Source organism: Gracilinanus agilis, chromosome 6 (genome assembly GCF_016433145.1).
Source record: "Gracilinanus agilis isolate LMUSP501 chromosome 6, AgileGrace, whole genome shotgun sequence".
Classification (NCBI taxonomy): Eukaryota; Metazoa; Chordata; class Mammalia; order Didelphimorphia; family Didelphidae; genus Gracilinanus; species Gracilinanus agilis.
The window spans coordinates 237,812,701-237,838,557 of record NC_058135.1 but is presented as its reverse complement, the minus strand read 5'-3'; the positions used below and the strand labels follow the sequence as shown (position 1 = coordinate 237,838,557).

Genomic DNA, 25,857 nt, shown 5'->3' with positions numbered 1-25,857 from the left:
TTTGAGTGTTACAATATCAGTCACTGAGTCTTTGGCCCCAGGTCATAGGATTCTAGATTTAAAACTGGAAGGAGCCTGAGAGTCCATCTCTCTCCTTTCTAGTTGACTTTCCTCCATATGCCTTTGCACCACAAGCTGTACCCTGTGCCCCACAATGCTTTCCATCCTCATCTCCATCTCTTGAAATTCTGTGTTCCCTTTAAATCTCTGCTCAAGTGCACTTCCTTCAAGAGGCCTTTCCTAGGGGTAGAGTGGAAGAAATGGCCTTTCCTGATTTTATTAGCTCTACCACATTCCCTTGATAAAAGTTTAGGGACTGAGATGAGGGTTGGAGGAAATGAGAAATTTAGTTTTATATTGAGTACAGTTAATTTTAATATTGCAGAAATATCAGCATTAGAGGCAGCGAGGTGGCAAAGTGGATAGAGCACAGGGCTTGGAACTAGGAAAACTCTTCATAAGTTCAAATCTAGACTGAAACATTTATTAGCTGGGTGACCCTGGGCAATCCACTTAACCTTGTTCACCTTAGTCTTTCACTGTAAAATGAGCTGGAGAAGGAAATAGCAAACTTCTCCAGTATATAAAAAAATAATCAGCTCTAATATTTTCTTCTCTGTCAAAAGGACATGCCTGACAACACAAATCTCCTCCCTATTTCTCATGTTAGCTCTTAACCTAGTATGGCTGGGTTCCACCCTGGGAATTTGAGTTCTTGTTTACCCATAGGCAATAGTAATTTAGGTTAGCCAGAGCCCTCTGAGCATCTTTGTCTCCTCACTAAATTACAAGGAATTTTGGATATTAGAAAGAAAACTGACCAGAATAAAGCCAGTTCTCTTGCTTGGAGGGCCAGAGGCAACTGGAAATTCATGATCGTGCCTCACTTCTTAAATGATACCCTCTTTTTGCCTTTATGAACCCATAAAAATCTGTCAGTTTTCCTTCTTGTGGATTCCTATGAACTCAGGCATATGGCTGTGCCCCAGGCTTTTGACCCTTATAATCTAGATTAAAGATGTCCTTTTAATTTCTACAGGAGTTTGGTTTATTTCAGAATTTGACATATAAATGGAATTTGAAGAGGCTTTGGTAAAAGAACATTGAATTTGAGTATTTGACCTTAAATCTCAACTCAGCTACTATTCCATTCCAGTTTTTGATCCTTGTGTCACATTTTGATAGTCTTACAGAAAGAGCTGGAAGGGCACAAGGGTCTTTGCAGCTTTTATAGGTCAAGAGCAGCTGGATGACATAGTGGATAGAGTGCTGGCCTGGAGTCAAGAAGACTTGATTTTAAATGTGGTCTCAGTCACTTATTAGCTATGTGACTCGGGGCAAGTCACTTCATCCTGTTTGTCTCAGTTTCCTCATCTGTAAAAATGAATCGGAGAAGGAAATGGTAAATCACTCCAGTATCTTTGCCAAGAAAACCTTAAATGGGCCTGCAGAGTCAGACACAACTGAACGACAATAAAATACTCTATACTGGAGGTTCTTAATCTTGTTTGTATCATGGATTCCTTTGGCAGTGTGGTAAATAGCATTTAATAAAGCACTTTTAGATTTGCAAAGTCTTTTAAAGATATCATTCCATTTTATCCTTGGGACAACTCTGGAAGTAGGTAGGCACTATTATTATCTCCATTAATTGCTGTTGTCCAGTTGTTTCACCAGTGGTTTGATATTTTCTTCTCCCAGTTCATTTTATAGATAAGGAAACTGAAGCAAACAATGTTAAATGATGTGCCCATGGCTAAACAATTAATAAGTGTCTGAGGTCAGATTTTAAGTAAGAAAGATAATCTTTTTGACTCCAGGTCCAGAACTCTAATCACTGTACCGACTATCTGTTTATCGCATTATACAAATAAGGATCTGAGGCAGAGAGATTTTAAGTGATTTGGCCAAGGGACACAGCTAGTAAGTGTTTGAGGTAGGATTTGGACTCAGGCTTCTCTGATCTGCATTATCACAAACTCCTACAAGCAAACTCACCAAACATCTACCTGTTTCCCTTTTGCCTGCTCCCAGGACTGGATCTTCATTATCTAGTTCTTCATTGCAAATGCACAATAAATTCACCAAGTAATTTTCAAAGCTATCCTGCTTGTCTGAATTTCTTTCTGTCTATTCTCTTCTGTGCATTAAAAAAAAATACTTGAATGATCCTCTTTTCATTCTTTTTTGAGTGTTACTATCTCTACTCTCCCTCTTCCTCACAACTCCTTAATTGAAAAGAGAAAGAAAAACTTTACAGAAATATGAATAATCAAGCAAAAAGAAATCCTCACATTACTCTTATCTAAAAATTTATAGTTTATACTGCAAGTGAGCCTATGGCCTCTATCATGAGGTGGGTTGTATGCTTTATCGTTAGTCCTCTGGAATTTTGGTTGGTAACTGCTTTGCCTGGCACTTTGGATTTCTGCTTTGTCTCCATTACTCTTTTGTGTTAAGAATGTGGGATTCACATACATTTGAATCACAGTTCTGTCAATTACTACCCTTGAAATTTTGGGAAAATGTTTTAACCTAGTTTCCTCACTTGTAAAATGAGGCCATTGAACTATAAATAACTTTTAAGCTTATCTGCCATCTCTTGGTATAACCACTTATGCCCCTCTCCTCAGTAGATTGTAAACTCCTAGGCGGCAGTCAATGTCATTTTTTTTTTTAAATTTCCAGAGCCTTTTAGAATGAGTTTTACCCAGTAGTTGCTTAATATATATTTGTTGAATTGTACATTGAATTGAATTTAATCTGGCAAATCTGGTGGCCTGGGCAGAAGAAGGCTAGTGGAGTGAGGTGGTGTAGGACAATTTTTAGGATCAAAGAAGTAGAGTTAGAAAAGACCTTAGAGGTGTATCGAATCCAATTCTTTGAGTTTAGTGAGAGTTAGAGAGGTAAAGTGACTTGTAAGCCACTTGTATGTGAATGATCTAGAACTCTTAACTCTACATTCAATGCTCTTTTCCACTGTCTTTCAACCTAGTTTTAAGCAGGGATTCTAAACCTAGAATCTGTGAACATAGTTAAAAAAAATAATTGTATTTCAACATAATTGATTTATTTTGTCATCTGCTGTAATTAATTTTATGAATTTAAAAACATGATTTTAAGAAGGGGTCCAGAAAATTTCCCCAGAATGCCAAAGGGAATTATGACATAAAAAAGGGTAAGTATTTCTAGTCCTAGGGATTTAATAAATGTTTATTGAATAAATTGAATGAATGAATGAATGAGTTGAATCTTAATATTATTGAGGTTGGAATACCATTAAGATTAGGGGCAAAAAAAAAAAAAAAGATTAGGGGCAGAAGAGAGAAAGTAACTCCAGTGAAACATATGTTTCTGAAGTCCAAAGTTTGTTTCTTTGTCTTTGTATTCCTAGCACAGTTCTTGGAACATGTGTTCAGGTGTTTTTCAATCATGTCTATAATCCCAATGGGGTTTTCTTGGTAAGGATACTGGAATGGTTTGCCATCTCCTTCTCCAATGGACTAAGTAGGCAAAAGATGTTAAGTGAATTGCCCAGGGTCACATAGTAAGTGTCTGAAGCTGGATGTGAATTCAGGTTTCCATAACTGGATAGCTAGGTTGTTCATTGGATAGAGTGCCTGGCTTGAAGTTAAGAAGACTGTCTTCCTGAGTTCAACTCAGTCTCAGACACTTTCTGAATGTGTGACCCTGGGCAAATCACTTCACCCTGTTTGCCTCAGTTTCCTCATGTGTAAGAGGAGCTGGATAAGGAAATGGCAAACCAGTTCAGTGTTTTTGCTAAGAAAATCCCGAATGAACGAAGAAGAAGACTGAAAAGCCTGAACGTCTTTCTATCTTTAGGCACAGTGCTCTATCCACTGAACCACCTAGCCAGCACATAGTAGGTGTTTTAATGCTAGTCGATTGATTGACATCCATTTCCAGAGCTGGGTATTGGTGCCTAGCACATAGCAGGCGCTAGATAAATGCTTGTTGAATTGAATTGAAACGTAACTTTGTTTCCCCGGTTCTGGAGAAACAATATAATGTGCTAGCTGCTTGGAGGAATTCAGAGTACGGATTTTGAACTGTGGGAGTCCTTCTGAAGCCGGCTTATCTACAGTCCCTAACCACTTTCGCAAGCATTCATTAATACAAACTCCTGGCTAGCACTTCCGACTCTCTCCACCCCAATCAGAAGAGTCCAGATCACAGGCTACACATCGCCAGCACACGGCTCAGCAGAGAGCACGGGCGTGCCCACAACCGCGCATGCCCCTCAACCAACGGAAGATGAGATGGGAGGGGGCGGGGTTTTGAAGCTGGCCTCTTTAGTCTCGAGGCGGATCTTGTGGGCGGGCTCGCACGCGCTCGCGAGATTTGGGGGCGGAGCGGAGGGGCTGGGTCGGTGGAGACACTCGGAGGGGGCCCCCGCTGGAAGGAAGTAGGGGTCGCTTGGGGTGAGGAGGAGGTGGAGGAAACGGTGGCGGCTAGGAGGCGGAAGTGAGTCCCGGCTGCCCCAGCGGAGGAGGCTGTGCGTGCGCGGAGACGGCTCCGGCTCCGGCGTTGTGAGGGAACCCGCGCCCTCCCCTGGTTCCCCCAGCGGCGGCGGCCGCCATGGCGAAAAGCAGGGTCGGGCAGCCGGCTGAGGAGACGACTGCGGGGCCGCTGGACCCCGCGAGCCAGGCCCTCGGAGACTCCCTGAAAGGTGAGGTCCGAGCAGGGGGCGGGAGGCGGGGAGGAGGGAGAAGCTGGCCTGGGGGCATCTGTCTGTTAGTCGACAAACATCCTGGAAACACCTCCTGGGTGCCAGGCTGTGGGACTATAGCTGTTGGGACTGAGGTAAACGGGCTAGATGAACGAGAGCTTGAGGGTGTCAAGGGTCTGAGGGGGAGGAGCCCTGATCAGCACCCCCCAGTCCTAAAGAAGACGCAGCACCCTGCGTCCCCACCTCCTTCTATGGAGCGGGCGGCGGAGGCCCCGCTCTGGGGCCAAAATACGTTCCTCGCGCAGGCCGGATTCGAGTCCAGTTCCTCTGCATCTAAACTTGATGCTTTGGTGCATATAGGTAGCACAAAGATAAAGCACCAGGCCCGGTCTCGGGAAAATTTGAGTTCTTAGGTAGACACTTTCCTAACTATGTGACCCTGGGCAAGTCACTTAAGCCCCATTGCCTAGTCCTTACCGATCGTATGCTTTGGAGTTGATACTGAGACGAAAGGTAAAGGTAAAAAACAAACCCCAAAACAAAACCACATAAACTTAATGCTTTTCTAACTCCCTAAGGATTCTTATATTTGAATTGGGAGATTGATCTTTGTGGGTTCTCTCTGAGGCATTTATGCAGGCCACTCTGCTAAGCGCTGAGTTACATAGGAAAAAGAAGACAAAAATCAATACATTCCCCAGCTCTCAACTTGCTCTCAGTCTAATGGGTGAGTCCACATGGAAACAAGATAGAAGGGAGTCCAAGGATCTCAATGCAGTTTGAAGCTTTATTAGCTATGTGGACCACTTTGTGTAATAGTAAACCCAAAGGAGAGGCACTAAGTTTAAGGAAGATGGGAAAACTCTTCTTCCAAACCAGTTTTGGTTTTTGTCTTTGAAACACTGCAGCAATGGGGCATTGAGGTGGCTCAGTGGATAGAGAGCCAGGTCTAGAGATAAGAGAGGTCTTGAATTCAAATGTGGCCACAGACACTTCCTAACAGTGTGTCATTTGAGGAAGTCACTTAGTCCCTTTTGCCTAGTCTTTTATTGCCTTGGAGCCAATAATTACCAATTTTTACCCCCATTAAAACCTTCTATCATAGAATTAACACTAAGTATGGGGTTCCAAGGCAGAAGAGCCCAGGGTCACCAGCCAGAAAGTGTCTGAGCTTATATCTGAACCCAGGACCTCTTTTTTTCTAGGTGTGGCTCTCTATCCAGTGAGCCACTTAGATATCCCAGTACTTATCAATTCTAAGTTAAAAGATAAGGGTTTAAAAATATAGAAATATTCCAAGGTCTAGCACAGGGCCTGGCCCACAGCAGCTAAGGTTAGTCAAATAAGCAGGCATAGTTAAGGGTCTGCTCTGGGCCTGTGTGAAGCAGTGGGGTACAAAGAAAGGCAAAAATCATCCAACCAACCCAAACCAGCAACCCTTGGTTCTCCTTGTTCTCAGGAGCTCACAGTCTTTGAACAAATGAAAGTCTGATTTCAGACATCAAATTGACTTTCCTAATCATTAAAACTTTCCAGCCTTCACGGTTTTTATTGCCTAACTAAGTGTTTGGTAATCTACATAAGGAATTAGATTTTGCTTAATTACCTTTTCTGTAACTTAAGCCTATTTAGGAATTGTTGGTTAATACACACGATACCTTAAGTTCACAATGTTAAACTATTATTGTCCAATTTTTTTTTCTAAACATTTCTTAAATAAATAACTCTCGATACTAAATATTTTGAATCTAGTTTGGAATGGATTAGTCATTTCTGTCCATTAGCCACTAAAATGATTAGGCTTCCAGATAGTCTTAAAACTCAAAACACTTGAAGTAGTCCAAAACAGTGGCTGTTAAGCATACTGGTCACTCAAATAACTCAGGAAAATTTAGATGTTTTCTGGTTCTCTTACCAGTGATGAGTGAAGGGAGGATGGGTCATGATTATAAATTGTTTTTCTGTTATTCTTATCTATATGAAGAAGAGATCTTAATGATAATATTAATAATAATGTTCATTACTCTTTGTAGAACATTGTGCTAAGGAATGGGGGAACTTAAGTCTATTAGAGGGAAAAGGCACAAATACAAATTACTTATATAATATTGCATATCATAAATCATTAGAGAATTGTAAATCAAAGTACTCCCTGAGTTCTCAGAGCCAAGATTGGTGGTGTTAGGTCAGGCTTCTTACTCTAGGTGAGAAGTGCTTTGTGAAAAGCTTTGGAAGGGAGAAGTTGACATTCACCTGGAGAGAGATGAGCCACATAAGTCTAAGCTACAGAGAAGATTGTAAGTAGAGACATAAGAGTAGGAGAGTACTGTTCTTGTTCCAGGTGCAGAAAGAAAACCAGTTTGACTGGAGTATAGCGTGGTTTGAAGGACAGTACTGTCAAAACCACTTTCCATTCAATACTCGAAGACTTTTCTTAGGTTTGGGACCATAGTTGATATTTGAAAAATGCATTTTTGAGAATTTGTTGGGACTTTTCATCTCCATGCCAAAATTAAACATTTTAGTGTTGTCTACTAGATTTCTACCATAATTCATTCTACTCCATTACCTTTCATAGGTGACTTGGACTCTTACAGGTTGTCCACAGAGCTCAAGCTCTTCTGAGATCCTTCCAAGCTAGAAAAGCCTTGAGTATTTATGACTTAAAAGTAGATAAATATCCTAGCTAAGTTTGGAGCAGCTTATACTCAGAAGGCAGTCTAATCAAGTGATGAATTTTGATTGGCCACAGTAGCTTATCTCAATATTATCTGTCTACCATGATTTAGAGAGGATGCAGTTTACATTGGTGAAGTGTGTATCAACATTCATTAAATATTGTATCCTTGAAGTATCATATTGAAGGAGGTATATATTAAACATTGGTCTAATAAGGACATATAGGGATCTCCTTCCTCTGAAGGAAGTTTATTATTTTCTTCAGGGGACAGAAGTATATAGGTTATATTTTTTGTGCTCCCCTCTTATTTTATTAATGTTGGGATCTCCCTGGGGAAGACATTGCCAGCATACCTTCACCAACTTGAAATCTTAGAGGCACTGAGGATTTAAGAGTCTTGAAGCCAATATGTGTCAGAGGAGAAAGTCAGGTCTTCTGGCTTTGACACAAGTTTTCTATATTGCCTGTCATATGTAAGATAATAAAAATAAAAATGCAAAGCAACATGATGAACTATCAAAATGAATGTTGCCTAAATTTAATTTAGAGGAAGATGAGAGCATCAGTGGAGGCTAAGTAGAAGCTTAACGAAGAGAAGGAATTTGAGGGAAGGATAGATTTAATAAAGGAGAGAGGAGAGTTGGAACTTTTAAAGCTACCCATGGGGGCAGCTAGGTGGTTCAATGGATTGAGAGCCAGGCCTAGAGACAGGAGGTCCTAGGTTCATATCTGGCCTCAAGACACTGTGTGACCTCGGGCAAATCATTTAACCCCAATTGCCTAGCCCTTACTGCTCTTCTGCCTTGGAACCAATACACAGTATTGATTCTAAGGCCGAAGGTAAGGTTTTTTTAAAAAAAGCTATCTATATAGAGAAAGTGGGACCAGAAAATTGGAACTTGAATGAAAATGGCATATTTGGGATATACTGAAGAGACTAACTTGTAAGCATAGTGGTGGTATATGAGTATGAGTAGAATAGGATGGGATCAAATTGTGGAAGGCCTTGAATTGTAACACAAAGGTGTTTAAATTGCATTCTGTACATAAGATCATAGAAGGAACCATAAGAAGTCCAACTCGTTCTTGTTATAGAAGAGGAATCAAAATCTAAAGAGGTTAGGCAATTTGCCCAGCGTCATGGTATGTATTCGATGTAGGATTTGAACCCAGGCCAGCCTTTTTGATTCTATCCACTTCACATATTAGGAAGCCACTGAAGTTTTTTTAAGAGTGATCAGATTTAATAGTGTGTGTAGAATGAATGGAGGAGGGATAATTTGTGTGAGGGGGACAGGGCAACCAGTTAGGAAGTTGTATGAGTCCAAGTATGAGGTGACTGGGGACTAAACTAGAGTGGATTCTCATTCATCATTGTTTCTTGCCAGCTTGGGTCTCTTCTTTGGCAATTCCTAGCAATTATGTTTTGAATTGGGGAAGTGATTGAGGGAGTATAATTTTTTTGAGACAACAGTATTTTTGGGATGCTGATAAATTTCCTTTTTAGTATATCCAGGATCCTGACTTATTAGTGGAAAAAGGCCCTGAGAAATAAGAATACATTTTAGAATGAAACTGGACTCTTTAAGATTTGGAAGAGAGAAGTGTTGTAAAATGATTATGTACTTTTAAAAAGACCATTCTGTCTTAGAATCAATACTAAGTGTCAGTTACAGGGTTGAAGAACACTAAGGGTTAGGCAGTTGGGGTCAAATGACTTGCTCAGCATCACACAGCTAGGAAGTGTCTGAATCCAAATTTGAACTTAGGACCTTCTGTCTCCAGACCTGGCTCTGTCCACTCAGCTGCCCTGGTTATGTACTTCTTCTTAACCATATAGCAACACTATTTCAGGTGGAACCACTGTGTCATCTAAGTGATCTTAGTCTAGACTGCAAGTGATTTGAATATGACTGCAAGAAGCATCTTCAACTTGGTGGTGTAAGGACATTATATTTGGGCTATTTTCTTTCATCACTTTTTGAGAATTGAGTAGTGAAGGGGCTCATGAGGCCAGAACAGTGTATGTTGCATTGTTAAGTCTTTTGTGGATAAGTAAAGTTTCTTGCCAGATGATTTTTCTTTGATTATTTTCCTATTGGATTTGTCTGGCTTTCTTGGCCCAGAAGGATGGCATCCACAAATATAACTGTTTCTAGCAGATATTGGGATTGAAGTCATGTTTCACCTTTATCCCTAGTGCCTAACATAGTGTCTAGCTTACTTAAGCTTAATAACTGCTTGCTGACTGATTGCTCCTTTAGGTTTGTTCTGCGGGAAATACTGAGTTCAGTTCTTGTTATAGTAATGAAGCCTCAAGCACTTTTCTTCTAACATCTTTAATCAGTGAGTTTTACTTGAATACCTACATTATCTATGCTTTGCCTTATAGGCAACATATCAATCAACAAGCATTTATTAAGCACCTGTTAGGTGCCAGGCATTTTGCTAGGATCTGGAGATACAAAGACAAAAGTGAAAAAGTCCCTTAATATTTATTTCTCATTAAAATGAATTAAAAAGCGTATCTATTCGAGAACATTTACTGCAGTGCTTGCATTGTTTCATTTCCCAGTTGTTTTGCTTCATTTGGTCTGAAGTCTATATCATTTTTTATTTTGGTGTTCTTTGTTCATTTAATTTTTTTTGGTAAGTTTTCATTATCTTTTGTCCTGTTTACTTGCTTTTCTTTCCTTCTGTATGTCTCCTTCCCTCTACTGCCCATCCCCAAATATGAAGAGCCTCATTCCCTTGTAAATACTTACTTTGCCTTATTCACAGAGGATCCCCAACTCAGCCCGAGGAGGAAGAGTTAATTAGTATGATTTATGAAGAGGAAGGACTTGCATTAGTTTTTGGGGATTTAGATTAAAAAGGGAAAAGGAGGAAATGAACAAAAGTATACTGGCAGGAAAGTTTGACATTCATAGGTAATAAGTTGATCTGGAACACATATGAAGTGCCTCCTATGTATCAGGCACTCTGTTAAGCACTAGAGATACATACTAATGGGAGGAAACAACACACAAAAGGAGGAAGAAAGGGGAAAGACACACCAAAGGGCATCTTTCTTGGTGGGGTTGAGATTAGGCAGAGCAGCAGGTGAACTAGGGAGTTTATAGGATTGCAGAAGAAGGAGAGTAGTGGAAAATAAATTGAGAATGATATTTTGGGTACCAGATTAAGATGTTTGGGCTTTCCTAACATAATTATTTTATTATTTTTTAAAGTTAAAATTTATTTTATTTTCAGATTTGCATTTCCTCCTTTCCCAGCAATTGAAAAAGAAAAACAGAACCCCTATTATAGGCATGTATATAGTAAGCAAAACATATTGATCTGTTTGACTATGCCTAGGAAAAAAAATCTTTATACTTCATCTTTTTATTAAGAAATGGTAACACGTTTCTATTTTGAGTTTTCTGGAATTATTATTGGACATTATGCTGATCAGAATTCCTGTGGCTTTCAAAGTTGTTTTATAATTATATAATTTATAAGATTGATATAATATTGAACAGTGATTATTTCTTAAATGCCTACTATTTGCAGACCATTGTACTAGATTCTATGAAAGGTATGAAGTTCAAATAACTCAGTCTGTGCCCTCCAAGAGTTATAGTCCAGATAAGAAGCCATCATAGTAGCCAAAGTACACAGTATTATTTAATAAGTGCATTAGAGAAAACAGTACTTGTGTGAGTTCAGAGTAGAAAGGTTATCACCCACTGTGGGTGAGAAAGTTTTCTGAAGGTGATGTTTAACTTTGGTTTTTAAAGGATGGGAAGGCATTTAAAGGCAAAAAGAGGAATGGAGAATCTTTTCAGGCACTGGAAGAGCTTGAGGAAAGGCCTGAAAGCACAGTTTGTATGGGGAAGTGAGCAGTGAGGGGGAGGGGTTCTGGGGGAGGGTGTAGTATGGAAGGGAAAAGCATTGTCTGGTTGTCTGAAGCAGAGAGTACCTAAAGGACACAGTGGTTCCAAGTTTTGGAAAACTTTGAATGCTAAGCAGAATAGTTCAGACTTTACTCTTGAGGTAGTAGGGAACCACAGCTGAGCTAGAGAATTAGCATGATCAAATCTATGTATAGAAAATTACATTTTGTCACTGGCAAACCATTTAATGCTTTTGAGTGGAATAGTGACATGAGCAAAGTTGTGCTTTAGAAAAGATAAACCTGGCAACTGGATGGGTTATAAGGAGAAAGTCTAGAGGCAGGGAAATCATTTAGATATTCTTAACCTTTTTTGTCATGAATTTCTTGAGCAGTCTGGTGAAGCCTGTGGGCTTCTCAGAATAATAATTTTATTTTTAAAAAAATTTATTTTTATTATCATGCAAAACACACATATTGGTCATTGTGTAAGAGCACACTCATACATAACCAAAAATCCCAGAATAAAACCATAAATACGCTGATGTGAAAAATAGTATGCTTTGATCTGCAACCATTCAACTCCAATAGTTCTTTCTCTGGAGATGGATAACACTCATTTTCATAAGTCTTTCAGGATTGTCCTAGGTCATTGCATTGCTGAGAATAGCCAAGTTTTCACAGATGACCATCATACAGTACTACTTTACTGGATACAATGTTCTCCCGGTTCTGCTTATTTTGCTCTTCATCAGGTCCTGGAGAAAATAATATTTTTAAATTAACAAATTGAAGTACATAGGATTATAAAGGAAACCAATTATATTAAAGTGAGTTGGGGACAGCTAGGTGTTTTAGTGGATAGAATGTCAGGCTTGGAGTCCGGAAAATCTGGGTTCAGATTTTATGTCAAATTGTGTGACTGTAGTCAAGTCATTTAATATGTCTGCCTCTATAAGATGAGGATAATAATAGCACCAGGGTTATTGTGATGATCAAATGAGAGAATAATTGTAAAGCACACTGTCTACATAGTAAATGCTTTATAAAAATTAGCTATTATTGAATAAAGGTGAAATTTTTTTTCTTTTCCAAGTTCTCATATCCCTTGACATCTATCCATGATTTTCTAGGGGATTCAGAGGCTCCAGTTTAAGAACTCCTGATTTAGAGGCCTTTGTATCAGCTTGGGCATAAGGTGATACTGACTTGAATGAGGGTGGTAGCATTTACAATGGTCAAGAACAAGATAAAATGTGGATAAGAAACTTACGGGGCTCAATGATTGAATGTAAGAGAGAGATAGAGATTAGGGGTTTTAAGCTTTTGAGTAGCTGAGAAAATGGTAGTTATAGAAATAAGGAAAATAAAAGAGGGTAGCTGATCTTGGGGAAGAGTTGTTTTATTTTAGAGCTCATTTTGAGGGTAATAGGATATTCAGCATATCTTGAAGAGGTAGTACTGGATTTTGGTGAGAAGTCAAGGTTGGAGATATAGATTGGGGAATCATTTGCACAGACTACAGTTATTGTAGGGTGATTAAGAAGAAAAGCAACAAAATAAAACAAACTTGAACCTGAGGCCAAGTCCACATCAAGGGAGACAGGAGAAGCTAGTGACTAAAACAGAAACTAGTCACAAATAGGAAGAGAATGAAGAAAATGTCATTTATAGAAATCAAAATTTAGAAGGTAATTCTGTGAGAAAAAGTAATCCAATTTGATAGGTCTTTGGTGACCTTCCCAAGTACAGTGTTAATAATAGTAAGGGCAAAATTCCAATGGAAAATTTTGGCTATGAAAAGAAGGTAGAGAATAGAATAGGAGAGGAGGTAACAGTCAATCAAAAATGTTTGGGGCTTTTTCCCCTTCAGAAAGGGTAGACCTGGGCTTATTTAACAGCAAAGGGGAGGGAACCAATAAAAATTGAGAAATTTAGGGTATTGGGCAATAAAGGAGGATAGATGAGTGCCAAAGGCCCATGGAGAGGGAATGGAATCAAGGTCAAGAGTGGGAGGATTGTAGGAGGAGAAGAAATGTGTAAGACTGCATGAGAAAGAAAGAAGGGAATTTTTCACTAGGAAACTTCATTGTTCTCAGTAATAGGAAATTTGCTAAGAATGGAAGGCTAGAGTGAAGATAGGATTAACTCTCCCCTTGCCTATTTTTAGCTAATCAAATTAAGAACTTAAAGTACTCTTACTTAACACTAAGCAAGAGAATTCATGAGTCACTTACTAGAGTAAGTTCACACTTCCAAAGGTCACTACTCCCCCTTCCTTAGTGTTGGCAAATTGAAAGACTGCTCCTGGATCTTTTCCTTTGGAGCTCTAACTTGGGTGAATGAGGAGCTGACTCTCCTTTCCTGGCTTCTGGAGAGATTAGTTTTGGAGAGGCTTCCCCATCTTGGAGGGTTGAGTCATTATTTAATTCACCTCTGAGTCCTCAGGCTGGGCACTGGAGCAACATTTAGGGTGATTTAGGACTTCTTACTCTACCTTCTTTTACATTTCTCTACTTTCACTCATTCTACCTCTTTGTAAATAAAGCTACTGAAAGTCAGTTTGACTTGAGCTACAATTTTTTAAAATCGGTGACCACAGTATTATGTTAGAATTCTCATTTAGTCAAATCCTTAATTTTAATTCCTTACACTAGAAGATAGGATTTGAATTTGGGAGTAAAGTCAGGAAGAGTGGTTATAGGAAATCAAGAAAAGGAATAAAAGCATTATCTAGAACAGTGATGGCAAACCTTTTAGAGATGGAGTGCCAACCCCCTTTCCCCCCACCCCCTGGTGAAAGGTCCCGCCCCCTTCCCAATACCTCAAACAGGGGATAGAGAAAGTGCTCTCATTGGGCTGTTGGGTGGAGGGGTAGGTGAAATGAGGAATGTTCTCAGTGAGTGCAGAGTGGGGGAGAGGAGTGGCCTGAGACTCCCCTCTAGCTCTGCTGCCTGTGAGCCACCCACCTTACCCTCTGTGCACTCCCATTGGGCTGCTGGGCAGAGGCGAGTGATATGAAAAAATCAGGTACAGTGGAGAGGGGGAGGGGAGCAGCTCCACCATAGTCATTCTGCCTTTTTAATAATGAACTGTCGGGGTGGGGTGGGGAGGGAGGATGACTGAGTGCCTACAGAGAGTGCTCTGTGTGCCATCTTTGGCACTCATGCCATAGGTTCCACCTTCATTGATCTAGAGCAGCGATGGGCAAACTTTTTTTTTTTTTTAACCCTTGTACTTCGGTGTATTGTCTCATAGGTGGAAGATTGGTAAGGGTGGGCAATGGGGGTCAAGTGACTTGCCCAGGGTCACACAGCTGGGAAGTGGCTGAGGCCGGGTTTGAACCTAGGACCTTCTGTCTCTAGGCCTGACTCTCACTCCACTGAGCTACCCAGCTGCCCTGATGGGCAAACTTTTAAAAGAGAGGGCCAAAGGAAAGAAAATGCTCATCTGTCAGTCTGTTTTTAAGGCAACTCTTTCGAAGTTTCATTGTATTGTATCCTACACATTGTATTCATCAGATTAGGAATAATGTTGCAGCCAGATAGAACATTTCAGGGGGCCACATCTAGCCTGTGGGCCGGGCCATAGTTTGCCCATCACTAGTCTAGAGCATGAAGTCGTAGTATGTCACGTTAATAGGACCTTGCTTCATAGTATGTATTTAAAATTTTGAATTAAATATAGTTATCAATCTTTTATAATGTTTGGTCTGCTAATAGGAGGAAAGACAGCAAACGGGAGAGGATGGCTTAAGTTGAGGGTTGATAGTGTGGGAGACTAAGGAGATAAATTCTAGAATGTTAGGGAAACCTTTAAATGGTAGACCTCTAAGTAAATGAGACAGTGAGTCATGTAGCTAGCCAAAAGAGCGAAATCTTGATTGCATATTGACATGAGTGAAAAAAATCTTTAAATCTTTTATTACTTCAAATAAAAATTAAAACTACAGTCTCTGCTTTGGGTCCTGATTATTTGGATTTAGTAGTACTGGACACATTTATGGAATAGGATAGATGCCTGAAATTGAATAACTGTGCTTATAATATAGGCACTTTTACTAATCATTGTTCTTTGTATGCATTGAAGAACCAGTTTATCTAGAAAAACATGCCTGGCCCTAAATAGGAGTTAAAGAAAACATGTAAACCTTAAATTAAACACATAAGTTGTTTTGGTGCTTATTTCTTAGGATTTCATCATCCTGTATGAGGATAAACAGGGAGTGAAGAGAGCTTGGCCATGTGTACTCTTATTCTTAAGACTGCAAATCAGCACTTCAATATTATGGTTTTCTTAATAGGAAAAGTAGGATTAAGCAGTTTTTTTTCCCCATCCCATAATTTTTTTTTTAACTGTGAATTCAGCAATCAATAACCATCTTAAACTTCTCAAGACATAGAAACTGTTCACAGAAAACTGTTCTGTCACATATAATAATTTTTTAAAGCTACAAAAATAAAAGCTTAAACAAGGAATGGCTTCATTTTTTATCCGCATTTCTCTCATTAGTGACCTGGAACATTTTTTTTTCCACACTATCACTGATAGCTTGAATTTCTTTGAGAGCTTTCTATTCATATCCTTTGTCCACTTATTCACTAGAGAATGGATTTTCCTCTCCTCACACTTAAAAAAAAACACCAGGGAATTGGTAAATTGGTAAGAATATGTAGGCAAATACTAATATTTAAGCTTAAGAGCTGACATATTGAATTCTTTATTTAAATTTTTAGGCTTAAAAACTCTTTAAGTAGGGGAAAAAAAAACCTGTTACCTGAATGGAGCCTTCAAAACTTTTAATATTATTATTATGCAATTCAAACACCTTTCTAACTCAAATTCATCCTTCAAGAGTCAGCTAAACTCCAACTTCAACAGTAGCTGTTGAACAGTTGATATAATCTGGGGCATGATAACCAAAATAAGAGAAATAATAGTCTCATTGAACTCAGGTAAAACTTTATTTAGAGTTCTGTGTTAAATTCTGAATAGTACACTAAAAATTATATATTGCTCTCCTGTATTATATAACTTCTTGTGACCCTATAGGTCTCATATGTAGCTTACTCTTCTTTCCAAGTTGATAATAAGATAACATGGAGAATTTTGATGATATGAAATTGAAAAGCAATTATACAAACAATTCCAATGTAGTTAAAATTAGAAAGGAAACTAGTGAATGGGAGGAAAAAAATGCAGCAAATTTCTCTGACAAAGGTCTTAATTTAGAGATTTGTAAGGAACTGATTTAGACTTAAAAAGCTTACTTTAAAACCCAAGAGATAAAATGGTCAAAAGATATGAGGATCTCAATAAGTGATCACCCTAGTGCAACTATCAATAATATGGGAATAGGTCTTGATACATGTAAAACCCAGTGGAATTGTACATGGGCTATGGGGAGGGGAGGGGTGTGGGGGAGAGGGAAAGAACATATTCTTTCATGTAACCATGGGAAAATATTCTAAATTTTAAAAAAAGATAAAAAATAAATTATAAAAAAAGATATGAGCATGTAGTTTTGAAAGGATGGAATCCAAGCTATCTGTAACTGTATTCTTGTGTGTGTGTGTGTGTGTGTGTGTGTGTGTGTGTGTGTGTGTGTGTGTGTTGGGGGTAGTTTGGGGGGTTTGGAGGCTGGGGTGGGGTGAGGTGAAGTGAGTAGTAAACCAGGAGAAACATTTCTACAGTAATAACAATTGTAGGGAAAGACAATTTCAAAAGACTTTAGAAATCTGATCAATGCAGTAATAAAACCTAGATTCCAGATGACTGAATATGAAACAATATCATTTTCCTCCTGCCAGAGATATAAGCTGCTTGAGGGTAGGGCTGTCTTTTGGCTATCTTTGTACTCCAAGGAGTTAGCACAGTGCCTGGAACATAGTAGGACCTTGATAAACATTTATTGACTAACAAACTTAAATGTAAAGAGAGACATTTTTGGGCATGGCCAATGTAGAAATTTGTTCTGTTTTTGTTGGATTATGCTTGTGGTTAAGTGTCTTTTTTTGTGTTGTTTTTGTTGGTGTGGTGGGTCACAAATATACTTATAAAATAGAAAGTCTACTATTAATATTGTCTATAATATCCTACAGCTTTCAGATCTGTTCTGCTTGTCTGGCTTCTCTGGCTTTCCTTCTCTTCTTTTTAAAAAAATGCCTCAATGACTTCCTTTTTCTTTTTCCCTTTTCCTTTCTATTTCCTACTATTCCATCTTCTTTGCTCTCCTATCCTATCTCCCTTATTAAAAAGATGAATAAAGGCCTTATAACAAGGATACATAAGTCCCCACATTCATTGTGTCATCTGAAAATGTATATCTCATTTTGTATCCTGAGTCTGTCACCTCTTTGTCAGGAGATGGTGTCATCCTTCCTCATCCTCTGGAATCCTAGTTGGTCGTTGATCAAATTGGATACATGTAAAAGTACTTGGCAAACCTTCAAATGCTTTATAATTATTAGTTATTATTACTGTATTAATCAAAGTTGTCTATCTTTACAATGTTATATATAAATTTTTCTCTTCGATCTACTCATTTAATTCAATATCAGTTAATGTAATACTCATTTCTTAGAAACTATCCATTTCATAATTTCTTATAGTACAAAAATATTGCATTATGTAAGAATATAAAGTTTAGGTTTTTATGCTAATACGAAAGTTCTAAAGTAAGATTGTGGTTGCTGATTTAAAAATATTATAGCTTAAGTCAAAATGACTTTTAGCAGCTTTATTTACAAAGAAGGGGAAAGAGTGAAAGTGGAAAAATGTAAGAAGGTAGAGAATTGTCTAGCCTACCACCCTAAGTGTTGCTCCTGTATCTGGCTCAGCCCTTCCAGGGCTCAATAACCTTCAGCCAGAAGAACCAGTGGTGTCTTCAGCAAAGGTTCCACCAACGCAGCCTCCTTCAGGAAAGGAAGGCCTCTCTGGAACCAATCTCTCCAGAAGCCAGGAAAGGAACGTCAGCTACTCACCCAGCAAGCTGATGCAGGATCTCCAAAGAAGTCCTTTAAAGAAGAAGTCCAAAGGAGAAGCTTGAAGGAGAAATTTAAAGGAGAAGACTGAAGGAGCTGTCTCAAGGAGAAATCGTTCTTCAAAGAATTCCAGAGGAGAAGCCCCCTGGACAGGAAGTTCAGGACTTTTTATAGTCCTTTTTCCACATCACTTCCTGTCCTTTCCTTCACTTTATGGGAACCAATTGCAGACTTTCAATTTGCCTAGCACTGCCCAATGATGGCAGTAGCCTTTGGATGTGTGAGCTTACTCTAATAAGTGACTCATGAATTCTCTTGCTTAGTGTTAAGTAGTGGTACTTAAGTTTTTGATTGATTAATTTAAAAGTTGCTGATTGATAGACAAAGAAAGTTTGATTCACTTTTCACAATTACATTGATATAGCATAATTTGTTTAACCATTCTCCAGTAGATGGATCTCATAGTTTCAAGTGCTTTGATATTACAAAAAAGAGTTGCTATAAATATTTTTGTGAATGTCTGATCATTTCCTCTATTTTTGATTTTTTTGAGGAATTGGCCTAGGAGTAGTATTGCTGTGTCAAAGGGTATGAATAGTTTAGTGCATAGTTCACATTGCTTTCCAGAATGACTGAACCAGTTCACCACACCATCAATAATACCCTAGTGTGCCTGTTTCCCTGTAAGCCCAGAGAGTGCATTCTTTAGAGTTAAGCTTGGTCATTTCACAGACATTGGTTTTGTTTATTCTTTTCATTTACATTTCTGTAGTCATATCTTATTATTTTCCTGGTTCTGTTTACTTTGATTCAGTTCATTTAATTCTTCCCTTGCTTCTCTGTATTCATTGTATTTATCATTTCTTAGGGGGTAGAATGGACTAGGCACCGTACTAAGCAATTTTAATCTTATTACAGCATAGTAATATACCAATATGTTCATATATAGGCATTTTAAGAGACATAGACATACCATATCTTACCCAAAGGAAGGCAGCTAGAATAACAAAAAAATTTGAAACTGTTAACCATTCATTTGAATAATTACTTTAAGGTTTGAAAAAACACTTTATGATTTGAAAAGCATTTTTTCTCACAACTCTGAAGTAGGTGATTCAAGTTGTATTATTTCCATTTTCAAATTAAGGAATCTAAGGCAGGCTCAGGAAAGTTAAGGAATTTGCCTATAATCGTATAGCAATTATAAAAATTTATATTTGAACTCCCTTGACTCTCAAGTTGAGCACTTCTCTAGAGTTCACTGTTCTCAAGGAGCATACTTCGAAGAGATTTTGCTGTTTAGACTGGAGAAGAAACTACTTAGATAGGAATAGGATAGTGTCATACATTTCTGTTCTCTCATCTGGAAGATGGATTAGGTTTAGTCTGTGTAATTCTGGAGGACAGATCTAGAGGCACTAGATGAAAATCACAGGAAGGCAGATTAAAAAAAAGTTTAATGAATTAATTTAGAATCTTTTCCCATGGTTATATGATTCATGTTTTTCCTCCTCCCATCCTCTTCCCATAGCCAAAGAGCAATTCCACTGGGTTTTACATGTGCCATTGATCAAGACTTATTTCCATATTATTAATATTTGTGCTAGGGTGGTCGTTTAGAGTCTACATCCCAGTCTTCATCAATCCATGTGTTCAAGCAGTTGTTTTTCTTCTGTGTTTCTACTCCCACAGTTCTTTCTCTGGATGTGGATAGCGTTCTTTCTCATAAGTCCCTCAGAATCGGCCTGGATCATTGCATTGCTGCTAAATAGAGAAATCTATTATATTTGATTGGGCCACAGTGTATCTATCTATGTGTATAATGTTCTCCTGGTCTGCTCCTTTCACTCTGCATCAATTTCTAGAGGACGTTCCAGGTCACATGGAATTCCTCTAGTTTATTATTCCTTTGAGCAAAATAGTATTACATCACCAACAGATATCACAATTTGTTTAGCCATTCCCCAATCGAAGGGCATCCCCTCAGTTTCCAATTTTTATCCAACACAAAGAGCGTGACTATAAATATTTTTGTACAAGTCTTTTTTCTTATTATCTCTTTGGGGTATAAACCCAGCAGTGTTATGGCTGGATCAAAGGGCAGGCAATCTTTTAAAGCCCTTTGGGCATAGTTCCAAGTTGCCAGGAAGGTAGATTTTGACATAATGTCAAAATTTCTTTTTTTCGTTTTCTTTTTGACTTAATGTCAAAATTTCTTTTTCTTTCTTTTTTTAATTTAAATTTACAATATTTTTCCATGGTCACATGATTCATGATTTCTGTCCCCTTTTTCCTCTCCCGCATGGAGCTGGCAAGCAGTTCCACTGGGTTATATGTGTATCATTGTTCAAAATCTATTTCCATGTTATTTGTATTTGCAGTAGAGTGATCTTTTAACATCAAAACTAATCATATCCCCATCAAACCACGTGATCAATCCTATGTTTTTCTTCTGCATTTCTGTTCTTATAGTTCTTTCTCTGGATTTGGACAGCTTTCTTTCTCATAAGTTCTTCTGGATTGTCCTGGTCATTACATTGCTGCTAGTAGAAAAGTCATTTACATTCGATTGTACCATAGTGTATCAGTCTCTTTGTACAGTGTTCTGGTTCTTCTCCTTTTGCTCTGCATCAATTCCTGAAGGTCATTCCAGTTCACGTGGAATTCCTCCATTCTTTATTCTTTTGAGCACAACATTATTCCATCACCAACAGATACCACAATTTGTTCAGCCATTCCCCAGTCAAAGGACATTCTCTTATTTTTCAGTTTTTTGCCACCACAAAGAGCTCAGCTAGAAGTATTTTTATACAAGTCTTTTCCCTTATTATCTCTTTGAGGTACAAATCCAGCAGTGGTATGGCTGGATCAAAGGGCAGGCAGTCTTTTAAAGCCCTTTGGGCATAGTTCCAAATTGCCTTCCAGAATGGTTGGATCGATTCACAAGTCCACCAGCAGTATATTAGTGCCCCAATTTTGCCACATCCCCTCCAACATTTATTACTTTCCGTTGCCACCACATTGGCCAGTCTGCTGGGTGTAAGATGGTAACTCAGAGTTGTTTTAATTTGCATTTTGCTAATCAGAGATTTAGAACACTTTTTCATGTACTTATTGATAGTTTTGAATTCATCCTATTCATGTCCCTTGACCATTTGTCGATTGGGGAATGGCTTGATTTTTTTTGGTAAATTTGATTTAGTTCCTTATGTATTTGGGAAATTAAACCTCTGTCTGAGAGTTTTGTTATAAAAATGTTCTCGCAGTTTGTTGCTTTTCTTCTCATTTTGGTTGCATTGGTTTTGTTTGCATGAAAACTTTAATTTGATATAATCAAAGTCATTCATTTTACATTTTGCAGTGTTCTCTATCTCTTGCTTGGTCTTAAATTCCTTCCTTTCCCACAGACCTGACAGGTATATTATTCTATGTTCACTTAATTTATTTATGATTTCACTCTTTATAATTAAGTCATTAACCCATTTTGAATTTATTTTGTTATATAGGTATAAGATGTTGATCTAAACCTAATTTTCCCCATATTGTTTTCCAATTTTCCCAGCAGCTTTTTTTCAAATAGTGAGTTCTTGTCCCAAAAGCTGGAATCTTTGGGTTTAGCTTGCTGAGGTCATTTACCCCTAGTCAATTCCATTGATCCTCCCTTCTGTCTCTTAGCTCGTACCAGATTGTTTTGACAACCATTGCTTTATAGTACAGTTTAAGATCTGGTACTGCTAGAGCCTAATCCTTCACATTTTTTTTCATTATTTCCCTTAATATTCTTGATCTCTTGTTCTTCCAGATGAACTTTGTTATAAGTTTTTCTAATTCTATACAAAAAGTTTTTTGGTAGTTTGATAGGTATGAAGAAAGCTTTTTCTAATAGTTGAAACATACTAAAAAAATGGAGTGGATTGTACCATAGTAGTAAGTAGTCTGTTCTTAGAGGTTTTTAGGTGTCTTGAATGTTATAGAAGGAATTCCTGCATAGGGAAGAAGATTGTATTGGAAAGTTTAATCACATTCTGTTTTGGAATATCTTGTTTTGTGATTTAAATTTTCATACTCTTTTGAGCTGTTATCTCCACAGTGCTTAAATCACAAAGATGAACAGTAATTACTCAAATAAACTTCTTAATAAAAGAATATAATATTCTTCAGGTGCTCAGCAGTACTTCTGTACACAGTGTTAAAACCCTAAAAATAATTAACCAAGGAAGGGGAAGAAAGCCCTTTAGGGAATAATATATGTGAGGCTCATCTATTTTGTGTTTTTTTTCCATTAAGTATCTTTTTGACAAAAAAAATGTAGTAAATATTTATAAAAATGGTATCAGAGCATTAAAGCATTTCATGTTAGTTACCTTGTATTCTGTACCTAAACCAAGCAAAATAAATTTTATTGTGGACTGAGGCTGTTTAATTATAAGTAGATTTTTTTTGAAAAATTTTATTTAATTGATTTAGAATATTCTTCCATCTTTCCCTCCCCTCCTTCCCTCAATCCCGACCCCCCCCCCATAGCCAACAAGCAATTCCACTGGGTTTTACATGTCATTAATCAAGACCGATTTACATATTAATTAATATTAGGGTGATCGCTTAGAGTAATAAGTAGATTCTTAAAATGGAGAATATTAAATGTAACCATACTAAAATTTTATTATATATCTGTAGTTCTCTTATTGATCAATTAGCCATTATGCTTAAATTCCATATTTATGATCCATTCCCTCGTTTTTTACAATTAATACTTTTTGCACATATGAAAATGGAAAAAATAACTGTGCAGGGATATGAATGAGAAGTGATAGAGATGCAAAGAAAGAAAAGAATATCATAAATCATAAAATATAGATGAAAAGGAAGTTTGCTTAGAGACCTTTAATTAAGGAGCTAGATTATGCTGACCAGAAGCTTAGTTTTGAAGACTGATGGACAAAGAGTTTTCTCACAATTATACATCTCAAGTAATTCATATTTTTTAAGTGAAAACTGACCCTGTACCATCAATCAGTTATTTCCATGTTCTTGATTGAATACAGACCTTTGGAGGAAAGAGGACATTTCTTTTTCTGATTTCAGGGAATTATACTGTTAACTTTTCTGCTTTCAACTTGGGAAGTCTCTAATCTTTCCTTCTGTTAAAAATCAGATTACCTACTTTTATACCCTGGTTTGTACCCTGTTAATTATTTAATTAATTGACCTTATTTGATTACTTGTTTTTAATGATTGAATATCTGTTTCACTCTGGGTCAAGTGCCAATCCAAAGAAGGCCTGGTTGTTATTTGTTATGCAGTTGGCATGCATTGCCTAATAAATGATATGCTCAGTAACTTGGACCTTTTTTTACTCTGTCATTTCAGATAGTACCTGTCATACTTTGATCTCTTTGGAGTACAGACCTAGTACTAGTATTGCTGGGTCAAAGGGTATGCAGTTTTATAGCCCTGTAGGCACAGTTCCAAATTGTTCTTCATAATGGTTGAACTAGGTCACAACTCCATCAGTTTATTTACCTATTTTTCTTTGTCCCCTCCAGAGTTTGTCATTTCTGATAGCTATAAGGTGGTATCTCAGAGTTGTTTTAATGTGCATTTCTTTAATCAGTAGTGATTTAGAGCACTTTTTAGTATGTGATTTTTTTATATGACTATAGATACCCTTGTTTTCTTCTTTTGAAAGCTAACTTCATATCCGTTGAACATTTATAATTTGGGAAATGGTTCTTATTTTTATAAATTTGACCCAGTTCTGTAGTCAGTATATATTTGAGAAATGAGGCCTTTGTTAGAGAAACTTAACTAAAATTTTTTATATTACTTCATTGTCACTGTTACCTTTTAGCAAGAGTAATTTTCCTGCTTATCTATTTTAATTAGGTCTATTTTTGGTTTTGCTTCTCTGAGATCAAGACTACCTTACCTCTGCCTTTTTTATGTCAGCTGAAGATTAATAGATTAATGATTTGATATTTTATTTTAACTTTGTATAAGTCTTTCTTTTAAGTGTGTCTCTTGCAAACAACATATTGTTGAGTTCTAGTTTTTGATCATTCTGCTATCCACTTCTCTTTTATGGGTAAGCTTTTCCCATTCACATTATAATCATAAAATGATTACTGTGTATTTCCCTCTTTCCTATTTCTTCTCTCTTTTTATTCTTTCTTTCCTTTGTTTTGCTTCTGACTACTGCCTCCCTTAATCCACCCTCCCTTTTATAATTTTCTCCCTGCCCTTCCCCCCTTATTTCCTTATTGAATAAGATAGATTTCTTTTTTCCTTAACTCTTTACTTTCTTTCTTAGAATCAACACTGAGTTATTGGTTCGAAGGTAGAAGGAAAGGTAAGAGTTGGGGTTAGTGACTTGCCCAGGGACATAGAGCTAAGAAGTGTCTGAGGTCAGATAAGAGCCTATGACACCACCCCCACCCCCACCCCCGCCATCTCTAGGCCTGGCTCTCTATTCATTGAGCTACCTAGTTGCCCCTGGTAAGATGGATTTCTAGATCCAACTGTCTCTTTCCCACCATTTTTTCTCTCGGTGTCTCTTTTTCTCTTTCTGTCTCTGTGTCTTTCTGTGTCTCTCTGTCTCTGTCTCTGTCTCTCTACATATATATATATATATTAGATATTCTGATGAGAGTAAGGTTCAAGCCTTGGCCCCACTACCTTTCCTCACCGCTATAAAAGTTTTTCCTCACAAGCCTCTTTCATGTTGGAAATATTTCCCCATTATGCCCCTCCCTTCCTCCTCCTCCCAGTGTATCCCTCTTTTTCACCCCTTGTTGTTGGTTGTTTTTTTTTTGAGATCATCCCAATATAATCTTCTTATATTCATTACTTCATACCCTCTATTTACAGATTCCTCCCCATAAAGTTCTTAGGGGTCACATGTATCATTTTCCCATTTAGGAACATAAACAGTTTAACTTTATTGAATCTTTTCTGATTTACTCTTTCATGCTTACCCTTTTATATTTCTCTTTGAGACTTGCATTCGAATGTCATATTTTCTGTTCAGCTCTGGCCTTTTCATCAGGAATACTTAAACATCTTTTATTTCATTAAATATCCATCCCCCCCCCCCCCCCCAAGAGGTATTATACTCAGTTTTGCTGGGCAGGTAAACATTCAAATTTTGTTTGTGTTAAAAAGTGGTTTGATCATATGCATCATTTGATGCATAGTTCATCATCTCTCCGACAGAAGGTAGATTCCGATAGAAGGTATTGATTCTTCAGAATTATAATAGATCACTGAGTTAATCAGAGTTCTTAGATCTTTCCAAGATGTTTGTTTTAAAAGTATTATTGTTATAATATAAATTGTTCTCCTTTTTCTTTTCACTTCACTCAACATCTACAAATCTTCCCAAGTTTTTTTGATACCATCTAATTTATCTAACACAATATTCCATTATGTTCATATGCCATAATTTGGTCAGTCATCCCCTGATAGATGAGGACCTGTAGTTTCCAATTTTTAGCTACCACAAAAAGAGCTGCTATGAATACTTTTGATCTAGAGCCTTCCTTCCTTCCTTCCTTCCTTCCTTCCTTCCTTCCTTCCTTCCTTCCTTCCTTCCTTCCTTCCTTCCTTCCTTCCTTCCTTCCTTCCTTCCTTC

General features: G+C 37.7%; 1 protein-coding gene across 1 annotated transcript in view; it reads left to right on the top strand.

Annotated features, from left to right (window-relative positions):
- The first annotated feature begins 4,599 nt into the window (after positions 1-4,599).
- Positions 4,600-25,857, top strand: part of TMEM41B (transmembrane protein 41B) — a 55,626-nt gene continuing 34,368 nt past the window's right edge. The window contains exon 1 of the mRNA XM_044681819.1: positions 4,600-5,050. Within this exon, the coding sequence (XP_044537754.1) occupies positions 4,600-5,050 (451 nt within the window). The remainder of the gene's footprint in view (positions 5,051-25,857) is intronic.